Source organism: Oreochromis aureus, linkage group 1 (genome assembly GCF_013358895.1).
Source record: "Oreochromis aureus strain Israel breed Guangdong linkage group 1, ZZ_aureus, whole genome shotgun sequence".
NCBI lineage: Eukaryota > Metazoa > Chordata > Actinopteri > Cichliformes > Cichlidae > Oreochromis > Oreochromis aureus.
In genome coordinates, this window is record NC_052942.1 from 8,489,794 (window position 1) to 8,503,787 (window position 13,994).

The window sequence follows — 13,994 nt, forward strand, 5'->3', positions numbered from 1 at the left end:
GTTAGCCCATGTATGGCTGCAATTTGGTCGTGTGTGTAAAGATGCTGAAACATGAGTTTGTCACCACGGTCTCCTCTGTTTTCTTCTTCTCTTATTTACTGCAAGGTGCCACACATGTGACCGCGGAGCTGTGAGTGACACCAGCTCCTCCACATCAGATTTTTCTGGATGTTCTTTTCTGGGGGGTGGACTCCTTTTGCTGCAAAGAAACTGAAACCTGCCGACATTTTTGTGGTTGTTTATAATAGCAGCAGAGAAGACCATGAGGATCACAGCCTTCTTCAAGAGCAAAGGTCTCTTGCTGCTGTGATGTTTTTAGGAGAGGGGCTCCTCCTGGTTGTTTCCAGTTCCCCATCTCAGCCCTGATGCTCACTTCAGGTCAGCCCCTCGGGATCTGGAACCTCAAAGAGAAACCATCAAGAAACACTATGTCTGAGACGGAGCATGTGGCTGAGGTTGGATCCCCTCAGAGGCTCGCTGTTCTCTTTTTAATGAAGCAAAGCTGATAAGAAGGACAATTGTTCTTTTTTTTTTCCCTTTAAAGAGACATTCATGAACCATAAGTGGAAATTAAGTGGGAAGGGGACTGAAATACTCTGAGCAGGTATTTCCCTTCATTCCCTGTTAAAAAGGTGGGATATTTAGCTGTGGGAGAGTCCGAGTGAGTACTCAGTTACTTATGGAAAGATGGAGGCAGGAGCAGAGGCTAGCCCACAACAGCACCAGAGGAGGAAGCCTGTGCTGCATGGATTGGAGGACCAGAAAAGGGTGAGTGTGTATCTGCCTGCGTGGGTTTCTGTTGGCTTTACTGTACAACAAGGCTGTGTGAGGGTATGCAAGCTTACAGTCAAGCCATGCTTTAACAGTTGACTTTTGGCGGGGCGATGCATGAGACGTCAGTAAGGGAAACAAACCTGTTGCTGTCTCCTTTAGTAAAAAAGTTTGATTCAATGCATGAGCAAAAAAAAGTATTCATTTTGTCATGGAGGAGATTCAGAGGTCTGCCTGACACTCTTGAGGAAACAAACTGTGGAGGCAAGGGAAGCAAAGCATGATTGATTTAAAGCTAACAATCAGTGAAATCATCAAGGAGGCTGTGGGTTCCTCTTTGAGGCCTCTTCCCTGCTTTGTGGTTATTTAGAGTTACTTCAGCAGTCTGCTGCACTGAGATTGATAGAGCACTTAATACCACAACGCAATTTTCCCTGTTTCAGCTTCGCTCCGCATTTTCTGCATGATGTTGATGTAGTGCTGTTGTAAGCTGGTAAGGGTTTGATTTTTAGATGAATGATTATGTTGTCCTCTGTAGGACATTTAAAAAAAAAAGCCTCCTTTTGTGTGGAGATAGAGATGAGCTGATATTCTCATTTGCCTGGGACACTGCACGGGTCTGACAGATTGGAACAGGCACCAGGTGACGGACCTGTGCAGGCTAAATAGATGTCTGATTTAGAGTGCATTAGTCTTCATTTAAGGATGGGAGGCAGAGTGAATTTCTCCTGGTCTGCTGCAATGGGCAGGGACTCGACTGACTTATGGTTCAGAGTATTCATCTTACACTCAGCACACCGTTTGCAGTGTGTTTATAGCTAAGCGACAAGAGGAGGGCTCCCCAAATTCTCCGGGTTGGGGATCGCGTCTGTGTTCCAGGATACTGCAGCAACCATCCAGAGCAGCTGAGAACTGGACAGCCGTCGAGGTTTCAGTTTCAAATTGTGTACAGATCTGTCAGATTCCTGCCATAGGTGCACCAGGGATCAGGTTTAAGAAGGAGGTCCGTTTCCTTTCCTGTTTATCCAATGTCCTCTTGTCACCCCATAAATTATTGATTTGATCAGGTGTGTTAAATTAGACACATGGGAATATGTAGAACATGAATATTAATTGATCCAACCGAAGTCCCAGCTGCTGTTTTCCAGTTTCCCAGGCTACCGAGTATCTCGCTGGATGCTAAGTGACACAATGAGCAAGACGAGGACCTTGAAGCCAAAAATCCATAAGAACCTTTCTGCATATTGTGATTAAAGTGGTCTGAGAGGGAGCTTCTAGATCACTGTGCCTCTGCTGGGCTGCCAGACTTTAGTCTTTGGCCATTCACGGCCATTTTTACACAAATCAGGTGAGCAGTGCAAAGTCCTTATGGAAGCAAGGTGTATCACATGAAACACGTACTGAGAGAGGGGATTCGCAGGGAGCATAACAACAGCAGTGGCTGTACTGACTCCAGACATACTCACAAAAGTATATGACAGTTGAGTTTGGCAATTGCATTGTGCCATGCCATGTGTCCAGAGGGGCACACATTGAGCACTTGTGAACATTGTAAGTATATAACTTTATATTGACATACCCTGTGTATATAACAAATTGATTTAACTCAATAATCCTCAGGACAGAGAAACTGTATATATTGATGTACCAGTCATAAAACCTAAAAAGTTGCTGCTGACTTTGCCCCAAAAATAAGGTTATAAAAAGTGTTGCCCCTTAAAAGTTATCTCTCCTCATTATATCTCTGATACAAAGCGGTATAAAAAAGAGGAAGATGTCCAGGCAGTAGGTAAGATGGGGTGGTGCATCTTTGAGAAGAAAGTCTTGCCAATTAGCAGACATCTGGGGGTGGGGGTGGGGGGTATATAAAATCCTACCTGGATTTTTCCATGTGCTTCATTGCTGCTATGGTAACTAACCCTGATATCATTCATAATGATTTGATTTTTTTTTTTTCCTTTGCATGCTCAGTGAGTTCTCAGCAGTGACACTTCTAGTTCATTAGAAGCCAGCTGCATACATGACGGCATCATCAATTGGAAAACAGAGCAGGCCAGACGCTTGGCCGTCCCTAAGGAGAAAGGTTACGCTACACTGGGCCAATATTCACCTTCCCTCTTAATGGACATCAAGCAACTTACATAAATTGAAAGCACTGATGTAGTAACGTTGACACACGGCTATCCATTGTCAGAGAATTACCTCAGGCTTTCATGCAGAGATTCAATGTCCCCTAGCAATTACCTAGGCTATGTGAGTTCAAGATCCTATATGTGATACTCTTCCCAGCAGGAGGTAATTGGATTTTGTTCTCTTTGTAGATGTACTATGTCACATGTCCCCTGCTTCATATATTAATGTTCACTGAGTAGCAATCATGGACGTACAAAGGGGAAGTACTGGAGAATCATGGATGTATTTTATTGTATTGCAATGTTTTATTAAAGAGAAATACTGTTTTTTTTTTTTTTTGTTACTATCAGAAACCTGTCCTTATGTAGCCACTTGCTATTCACTGAACATGAACTCCTTGAGGTTAGAGCTTTAGTCTTAGGAATTGTTCAACTGCAAGAAAGGATTGCAAATGTACTGTTACTTTGCAGCATTTTTGCAGAAGCCATTTGGCTAATTAGTTCTTACAAAGTTTTACTGGATGGAAATTGATTTTTCCTTTTCTGGCATACCACTGAAGGATATTGAAGAACAGGAAGTCAGTGCTGTACCACTGTTGTTTCATCCTTAATGCTTTAACAACATTGAAGAATCTACAAGTGGAAGTGGAAGGTTCAACACTGCCATAAAATTAAGTCACATTAAAAGTTTTATCTGATGATCCTTGGACAGACGACGACCTCTCCATTAGGTCTCAGCTAAAACTGTAATTAACATAACATCTTATGGGAGTCAAAAGCTGCCTCTAACACAGACACGGGTAATTTTATAACCATGAGAATGTAATGTGTAGGGCTGGGCCATATCATACCGTTCACGGTAATACCGGTGTAATTTTGGGCAACGATAGGAAAATGAAATATCGCGATAGAATATGGGTAAAACGCGCATGCGCAGTGCCTATGTTTACATACGCACATGGCGGCGACACAGAATGACAAGAGCGAAAGTGGATCGTTAAATGAAACGGATGAACCAGAATTGGTTTGTAAAAAATGGTGCAACTTCAGTGGTGTGTAACTGGTTTAGCTTTCGTCCGTCAGATACACAACAAAGCACTATTTCTGGTAGAGCATGCTAGCGGGCCGTCGTTATTACCGTGTTGTTTGGAAAATACGGCACACTTAAAATCAATCCTTTGATTTTTCTTAAAATCGACAGTGTCCCTTATAATCCAGTGTGCCTTATGTATGAATTCTGGTTGTGTTTACTGACCTCGAAACGATTTTATGTGGTACACGGCGCTCGAAAATCTGTCAAATGTTTTAGTACGACTTTGGTAAGCTACCAACCCGCACCGCTTGATGGATTGTCGGAGCATTACGGCTATCGTATGCAGGCGCCTGGCGGAATGATACGTACTGTGCTTCAACATAATATTACCATATTGTGTGTGTATAACCTCTTTTTAAGTTTTGTGGATATTATTCATAGTTTTGCTGAGGATATGTCGGCCAGTTTCCACTGGAAATGCCTTTTGGTTAAACTGTCAGCAAGGAATTTGCACTGTTACATTTTTATATAACTTTAATGCACATAAAAAAACAGCTGCTTGTTTAAGTGAAAATACATTGATGGGGTTTTTTGCACTAATAAAGTTGTGGAGTTGTAAAGTATTTTGTCTAGTGTCAATTATATTGTCAGTTATATCGTTATCGCAAATTTTCAAATGTATATCGTGATAAATATTTTTGGTCATATCGCCCTGCTCTAGTAATGTGTAACTCTGAAAATGTTGCCCCACATTTTTGATAAAAGTTGGGTTTCCTCTGACAACATCACTTTGCAGCACATATTCATCATTTTGAATTCATGCATTGTTTCTGCTCTGTAACACAGAATTGTGTGAGCCAGCGTGAAATTAGGTTGTAGAGATTTCAGTGATTGGGAACTAGAGGTCTAGACAGGCATGCTTAATTTATTGAAGAGCAACAAAAGAGGAGAAGCTGATCTTTGATTAACAATTCTGTTGCGTCTGCTGGTAGGTGGGATATCCCAGTCTCCCATACAGCCTCACTTCTGAGAGAGTGCTAATGAAACACTGAATTCTCTGTTATTGAACTGCTGGCTGATTTATATCCTGACCTCACACTTGATTGTTGAGACATTACAGATTTACAACACAAATGTCAAACATATGGTAAAGGTTCAGGCAGTGTTGACTTAAATCTGTTTTTCTTAGCCATGCTTTAAAGCTTTCTACATGTTGGGTGAGAAAGCAGCGCTTCCAACATTTCTATTATCCACAGAGACAGAACCCAAATCAGGATTCATTATGCTGAGAAAATGCACCAGCCTCAAGCCGACAGTCAAAAAGACACTAATTGAAAAAGTGTGCAAGATTTCATTACTGGTTTGACATTAGATCTTAACCTCCGCCCTCTCACTAGCAAGTCCGAGAGATGATGAAGGGCATTCAGAAAGTGACGGAGAGCATTGTGTAATGGAATCTCTTATTGATTCAGCTACATGAGAATGAAAAGGATTCTGACACTAATTGCTCAATCAGAGCCGCTGGAAATTATGTATTTATTTTCACCAGCTATTCTGACTGCTCATTAAGGAGTGTTTGATACGGTTGGGTGGGGTTCTGTAGGATAATGAGGTGTTTACAGTGGATGCGTGTGTTGATCTGCTGCAGTTATTCTCTAACAGCCTCATAATTAGCTAAGAGTCACAGAGGAGTGGGAAACGCTGCATGGCTTTTGTTTATTTTCTTCGTAGGGTGGACTTAATCCGCAATCTCAGGACACAGTTTATACACAGTGGGAGAGACCTGGTTAGCGAACTTTAGAGTTTCCTTTCCACAGATGACAGCCTCTAGTAATGCCAGCTTTAAAACGGTTCAATGAGACTTGTTGATAGGATACTGACCCTATAGTAGTTGGGCTGACAGTGTTTTGTTTAGTTTCAGCTGTTTATGGAAGCAGCATACCATGACACATGCAGAAATAAAGACCTAACCATTATTGTTATGGTGGATAGTTGCACTCTTATTTAATAGCAGTAGTATACCAGACTTGGTTTCAGTTAATTTTTTTTAAATCCCAGTAAGCTGTGTGAACATCTATTGATCCATCCGTCCATCTTCACAGTGGCAGATGGTGAAGAATAGTAGCTCAATGACACTTTTCTTTAGCTACTACAGTAAGCATGCCTGAAGCAGGTTAGATATGCAGTTAATATCAGTTGAAGGTTTTATTAAATAAACTGAGGTATTCTCTGTGTGACTGGGCAGTAAAAATAGTTTCAAAGTAGATTTGTCTGTAGTACATGCTCAGCCCACAAAATGAATGAAGAAAATATGAGATGGGAAAGCCTACTTTTTTGATAATACTTGGAGCTGAAAGAGTTCTTGATGCATGCTCAATCATCCAGGCAAGTAAATCCCAAAAGGTTGATTCTGTTTTCAGTGGGAGAAACATTTCAGCACAAATCCAAGTGACTTCTTCAGTCTCAGCTGACTGCAGGTTTCCCCAGCCTTACAAACAGTACATTTGTACAGTGACTGACACTAGCCCACTGAATGAACAATGGGCTGTGAGGTCAGTTCCTTGATCGTTTATAGGTCAGCTGAGACTGAAGAAGTCACATTTCTCCCACTGAAAACACTACGTTCAGATGACCTGAAAGAGTTATGTTTCATTATGTATGTTTTAGTTTTATCCTGAAGATTACCAAAGCACCACGAAAAGAATAAATAAACAATTTGCATTTTTTTCTACAATGGCTTCTCCAACCCTGGATGTTTAGGTGGACATATGCCCAAGGTCACTGTAACCATACCCTCCCTGATCTACCAACCTGTTCATTGGGACTCCAACATCTGTGCTACCACTCAGATTTCTACAGTTGGGCCTGTCTCTTAAACAAGCAGTCAAAGACACATCTCTGCTGTTTGCTCTATAAGGTGCTTTTTTTAGTCTTTTTTTTCCCACTGACAATGATGATTTGTTGGTGGCATCAAACAGATTTGAATAATGAGCCTTCAGTTTTTGTCTCAAAAAGAACCATTGCCGTAATATGACCCCAAGTGGAGACATCCATTAGATTTGGTCCTGAATCATCTCTCCACTGTTATGTTGGCCTGTTGCCTAGATATGGAGAGCAATAGAGGAGTGACAATTTGTCATTGACTGGGTTTGATTGATTGTTGGTGCCAAGCGCCCTGCTCTGCTGGTATCTGAAACTAATTGAATGTAATATCAGAGAGATAGGATAGCACGATGACAAATGAGCAGCCTTGTGAGATTGTTTAGGGCCTATTGTAGGCATTATCCGACTATAACAGTTGCTCCTTGCTAGCTGCCCTCCGACTGCAGAACTTAGATAAGTGATCACTATCTTTAGTGATCACCGTGGCTTGTAGTGCTCATTACCTCATTTTAACTTAGCGCCTATGTAGCTGAAACAGATGTAAACATTTTTTTTTTTAAAGATTTGTATTTAAGCTGTAAAGATAGAGCAGGATCTGGCACTTTGTGACAGTGAACGTCTTAATGTCATGAACAGTGTTTGCCAATAGAGATGAGGGCTCTCTTAGCCACCGACTAAGCGTGTCTTGCAAACCAGGCAGCTGCGGAGGAGAGACGGGGATTTATTTTAGTGAAGGACTGTGTTTGCCCAGTCATGCAGCACTGACGAGCACTGGAGCTCAGGGGTTTGGACTGTGGATGGGAGAGGATGGGGGAGGAGGGGGTCAGAGGGTGGAGCTGGGACCAGGCATGGAGCTCTGAGGCTGGGGGTTGGGAGGATGCTGCACTAAGGATGCTGCTTGGCCCTCAAGAGCCATCTGGCCATCACCCTCTCATGCACCCTGAGGGAGGGTGAAGGACAGGTGGCAGCGGCTAGTGGGATGGACTGGTCTTTGGTTATGGCATATCATGATTGGCTATGCAGGCCTCTTAAAAGTCAGACCCCTTGCATACCACATGCCCACTCAGCTTCCAGTCAGGAAGGACATCCTTCATGACCCTGGAAAGAAACCTTCTTCAGACCAACCACAATAATACTGCTTAACACGGTGTCCATTTTTTGTCGTTAATCAGTTTTGAATGACATAAATAATTAATTTAACTACACATAAATGGTTTGAAAATCATCTCTTGCCACATCAAAGCACACGCACAGTTTTCCTTGAACTTCTCTCATGGAGAAAGCACTTTGTTGCCTGGAGCAGTCAAACACAGCAGTCGTACTGTGGAATCAATATGTGGAAACTACAACGTAATTTCATCTAACAAAATAAAAGATGAATTAATCAAATGAAATGCAAGTGTGCATATAAAATTACAAGTCCCCCCCCAAATTTTATTTGCATGAACAGTTCTTTTCATTTAAGACAGTACTTTTTCCTTGGGCCTCCATTAATTTTCTCACCTGCTGAAAGAAAACACTCTGAAAAACCGATGATTAACTTTTAATGATTAACTGTTTTTTTTTTGGTTTTTTTTTTAAAACAGTAATCAGTGAGAGTGTAAAGTTATACTTGAAACACACAAATCAACAATATGTCAGTTTTTCTAAATTTTTATTAGAGTTCATTTTTTGTGCTATGTGTGACAGCTCGGACAGAAGAAGAACTGGTTGTGTCAGGAACACAACCAGCAGGGTGTGTGATGGTCTTGCTGTCCTGACCTGCACAACATTGTAATCCCTGTCTGGGGGTCAGTGGGCAGGATCTGGCTCGGTCTACTTCAGGGGAGGTGCTCGGCTTATGAACAGGTGCTTCAGCTCGCTCCTGCGGTGATTGGATTTCTTCTTTGCTATGACCGTTGTGTGTTCACACAAGAAAAACATTGGTAATCATTTTAGCAGGTGGCCGTGAATTGGGAGCAGTCTTTGTACATTAAGGACTCTTTTGTCTTCAGTGTTATTTCAGTGAATAATGAGGTTATAATTAAAGCTGAGAAGCAGCGTTTGTCATACTGGGGGGAGAGCTTATTTAAAAGTTAACCCTTCTTAGACATGAAGACTTCTTCACTGTTTATTGCTCCTGATCAATGGACAGTTATTCTTGAAGGCTTCTTGTCAGTGGATATAATTTCTTTTTAGACTATTAGATTAAGTTCATGTGCAGCACCTGCTTGGATAGCTTTGTGCTCATGTTGTGACTGGAATAGATGGAAATAGCAAGGTGAGATTGTTGATATAAAATCAAATGTCTGTTTCATTCATTTCCATTGTCTTTGCTGCAGTGTGAACACAGGCAACAGCAGAGTTCAGCTTATAATACTCGAAGGGAGTCCTTCTTTGGCTTGTTGCCTTAATGTGAGTCCACTAAAGTCTTTGTTCTAGAAAGACAGAGACCCCGTTATCTTGTGTTTGCAGTGTGTGCTTGCATGTCTGTCTGCATGTGTGTACAAGAAAGGGATTGAGCAATGTGTTTAGGTGGGGCTCTTCCAGCTTTTCCGTGTTATGTATTCTCCAGTCCTTGCCCTGTATTCTTCATCCTGGGAAATACCACATGAATTCAATTTTACACACCAGGAATTTTCTAAGTGATAAGGAGGGATTGGGGGTTGGGGGGCTATTTTTCATTTGTAGCCCCAAATGGGGAACTGGAGGTACCTCGGGTTCCTCCAGCCAATCTTCTCCAGACACACAAACACTCCACAGGCACCCTAAGATTACCCCCACATCCATCATTGAGTCAACAGTTTAAATTTGGAGAGGATTTCAGTCACTGTTATAGTCGGAGGCTTCAGACAAAAGAAAGTGAAGGACACTTCACTTTTGCCACAGTGGCCACCTTTATGATAAGACAGATTTCCACCTTGTATTTGTCCATATTGCTGGATGCTTTTTGCCTGCAGGGCTGAAGAAAACACAATTGGCACTGTGACATGATCAATGTACTAGAGATCCATTGTTTGAAATAAACTCAAAGCTTTTTTTTTTTCGGGAAGGAAAAATTAGATTTTTCTTTTAGCAGTTTGCCAATATTTTCATAATTTGTATTAGTCATTTTTTTCAATTTCTAGCTGAAACAAATCTTTTTACATCAAACATAAATGCCCACCTGCAGCATACAGGTACATATTAATTATTACATGTTCACATGTGTTAATTAGATGTATCTTTATGGTGTCCCACCCCATCCACTGTAGCATTTGTGTAGGTATTTAACCTCCATCAGATAAGGAGATTAGACCATGACACTGCTTGCGCCTTTCATAATAAATAATCGGATTTTATTCATGAAAGAGATTTTCCAATACAGTCTTTCTCAGTGTAATCTGTTGACCACGAAGTGATGAAGCAGACAATGATTTCCTGTCACCTGTACCTTCCCCCAGCCTCACACCACCTTCCCAGACTCTGCTGTTGCTTTTCTCTGCATCTTAATGCAATCTCAGGTCAATGTGCTTTAAGCCAATCAGCGAAGTGTTGAATCTGAGGTATAAATAACTTCTACAGAACACAGAGGTGGAAATTGGCTAATTATGACTGCTTGTTGCTGTACTTGATCTGACAGCTGCTTTCTGCTTACATGTGCTGCACGTTACATGTGTTCCTTTTTAGCTTTGTGTTGTTAAATGGCAAAGATCAATTATAAACTATACTTGAATAAATGATATTAGTTATGCCAGGGGTGGGGAACCTTTTTTGGAAGGGCCATTTAAATTTTTCTCCGAGGGCCATAGTGATGCAAAAACGAAAGACCAACAAAAAAGTCTATAACTACTGTGATACTAAGCCTCATGAGATTTCAGCTTGTTGTCTGTTAATGCACTCACCACAAAACTTGCACACGTAATATTCTCGCTGTCAGTCTGTGGTTGTGTGAAAGCTGCTTGTTGAGCACTCAAACTCAAAAAGATGAGCGTTAATTTTGAGAGTGCATTTGTCCACTCAACTCATCAAGTTTAGCATGTTTCAAACTGTAATAGCACTCAACTTTTGCCTTTTTCATTATTGCCAGCGCCTTGCCACAAACTAGGCACACTGACTTGACTTTCACAACAAAGCAAAAATAAATTGTCTATTTTTCCTGGAATATGCGGCATTCTGCATTCACCTTCCTTTTCTTTACAACTGCCATGATTCATCCCTTGTCATCTGTGTTAGTCACTTAATGATGTACATCACATGCTGTATTCGCTGACCCTGATCTTGACTCGGACATACAGAGCTGTCTGTTTGATCTCAGAAAACTATGTTGATATTTTTTTCTAGATTTTTAATCGATTCATGCTATAAATGCATATATAAAATATAAACATTTTATTGCTTTGCATATAAAATGGTCTCCGGTATATGGCCCAGAGGCCGGATGTTCCCCACGCCCAATTTATGCAGAACTTTATAAACCAACATTGAATTTACCTTTAATGACCAAAAGATGAGTCATTTTTAATAAAGTGGAAGATGAAAATACAGACTAAAAATCCAATATAGTCTACAGGATGTATGTATAAAAAAAGTGAACAGTTTTACTTATACACTGCAGACTTTCTCCTGACATTCAGACTTCATTTATGGCATTAATGACAATACCGTTGGGATAATTAACTTTTATATCACAATAGGGCATTATGTATTCAGAATCCAGTTTGTTGTCCCAGGGGATCATGTAATGTGGCCTTTACAGCTGCAGACTGCTGCCTCAGCATTATTTTGGAGGGCTGTGCTGCAGACATGGAACTCCGCTGTATTAGAGCCATTCAGTTCCTAGGAGACCACTAAGCTAGCTATTAGAGCAGATGTTTTTCATGTGACTTTGCCTTATAATCACTGTAAATAGATGGCAGCTGGTGTTGGTAGGCAGTCAGAAAGGGGAAAGCTCACTGTTTTTCTTTTAAAAAAAATATATATATATACATGTATATGTGTAGGTGTGTGTGTGTGTGTGTACACACACACACACACACACACACACACACACACACACACACACACACACACACATATATATATATATATAACTTCCAACATAGATGCATCTATAATATCTGTTGAATAGTAACAGAGTGAAGCTGTGCTTCTAGTGTCAGTTGTTCGATGCACAGAATTGATATGAGGTAGAAATAGCTAAGTTATTGAAATCTGTATCATGTCACAGTTGACTATCTTTTATTTTTATTTTATTGTGTGCAAACCTGGCATCCTGGAAAGAGATAATTGTGTGTTATTGTACAGCTGGAAAACACTTTGACTAAAGTTAGTTAAATACTGGTTTGAAAATCTGATGGATTGAGAGGAAAATGAGTTTAATACACTGAGGCAAGCAAAGTGCCCACTGGATTCATTTCTGTGGTATATAAATGTAAATCAAATTGAAATTTATTACCCAAGAGAAGCAGATGAAGAGCAAAGGCTGTCATGGAAGAATATGTTCGCATAAGTTAAGATTTTTTCTTTTTTATGACTGTTGGATAATCAAACAAAGATCAGCAGTTTCATTACTTAGGATTAGGATTCAACTTTGTATAAATACAGGGTAACGAAATACAGTTTGCATCAGATCCGAAGTGCAAGAGCAGTAAGTATAATAAGAGCAGATTATATACAGATAAGGGTAGTATAAAAGGTGAGAACATAATAATGAACAGATTATGTACAAATAAGTTAAGTATACAGATGTTTATATTGCTATACAGACGGGCAGATATACAGATGTACTATGATCAAATATGCAGATGTGCTACATATATACAGCTGTGTGGTAAACAGATCTACAGAGATCTGCTTCATTATTCTGTTGTGATGTACAGATCCTAAAGTCAGTAAAGCTCTTTACAAAGTCTTCATAATCTAAAATGCCCAAACTCTTGCTATAATTTTTCATGTCATTTGTGGCAAGGTCTTGCTTAAGGTGAGTCTACTGGGTAAGAGAAGGTTGATGGAAGTCTATGAATTCAGTAGTCAATCTGTAATGAATAATCCATCCATCCATCCATCCATCCATCCATCCATCCATTTTTATTGGGCTTTATTTGGTAAACATTTGTTTGCATTCTGCCCTCTGTGACAGAGCAGAATCACCATAAGTCTGTATCTCTGTTACCTTAATCTAGGCCACCTACCTCCACCCCCGTCTCCTACAACTACCTTTCTAGTATCACTTACTGACATAATCAATACAGGCTCTCTGCTGTTATTGATCCTGATACGGTGTATACACAGCTGCTGAGACCATACTGTGGCCCCCTGCCTGGAATCAAGCACCCAGAAAAGGACACTTGATCACCCACACCTGGTTCTACTTAGCCATCTCCAACATGTATTGAGCAAAAAGAGATTAGGGGAGAAGGCAGACATCAAAGGCTCTTGCTTTATACAAAGACAATTAACGAATGTTTGCTAGGAAATCTATGACTTTCTTTCACAGCATAATGGAGTGTGCTTCTGAAGTGTGACTAGAGAGCTATATAGACACTGATGAGTGATTAGAGTGCTAACCTTTGATTAGTTCTTAAAATGTTAAATTGATTAAAATGCCAGCGTCATCCTTGCTTCAACAACACTGACTAATGAAAGTCTGATTTAGGCTGATGATTATGCTGCCATGGTTTTGGCTTTGCATCTCTTTTGGTCTGTTTACCCACCTGTGTTTGTCTCCTGTGTTCTCAGGCCTTGCAGCTTTTGCCAGTGGATTTCTTGACCACATTCTTTTTGCCAGATTTTGGATTATTTACTTTCTTTGGACTTTGTTGGATTTTCATCCTGCCAGTTTCATGCAACGTTTTGTTTTACAGCATCATTAATGATATATTTACTCTGTCCGTCTGACTCAGAGTCCAGCATTTAGCTCCTAAACAAAGCTACTTTTTACTAGCCTATGCTTTAAAACAACTTGGTCCATTAATCAGTCTGTGCTGAACAGTATCAGATTAAAGACCCACAGGCAATATTTTGAGACGGGGAGGTAGAGCAAGCACAAGACATCTGTAGTGTCACTTACTGTAGAACAAAATGTGGTACATAAAAATAACATTTATACTTGTGATCACTTCTTTACTGGTATGGACATGTTTGAAGTTCACTGTGCTTCACAGTTGGAATCATATTTGCTACTGTTGTTGTTTACCACACATATATTTTAATTG

At 40.4% G+C, this 13,994-nt stretch overlaps 1 protein-coding gene across 3 annotated transcripts in view; it reads left to right on the forward strand.

Moving 5' to 3' along the window:
* Positions 1 to 13,994, forward strand: part of nav2a (neuron navigator 2a) — a 209,517-nt gene that overhangs the window by 609 nt on the left and 194,914 nt on the right. For all 3 annotated transcript variants that reach the window (XM_039603162.1, XM_039603226.1, XM_039603266.1), the window contains exon 2: positions 106 to 768. In XM_039603162.1, coding sequence (XP_039459096.1) covers positions 688 to 768 — 81 coding nt within the window. In that variant the 5' untranslated portion in view covers positions 106 to 687. The remainder of the gene's footprint in view (positions 1 to 105; positions 769 to 13,994) is intronic.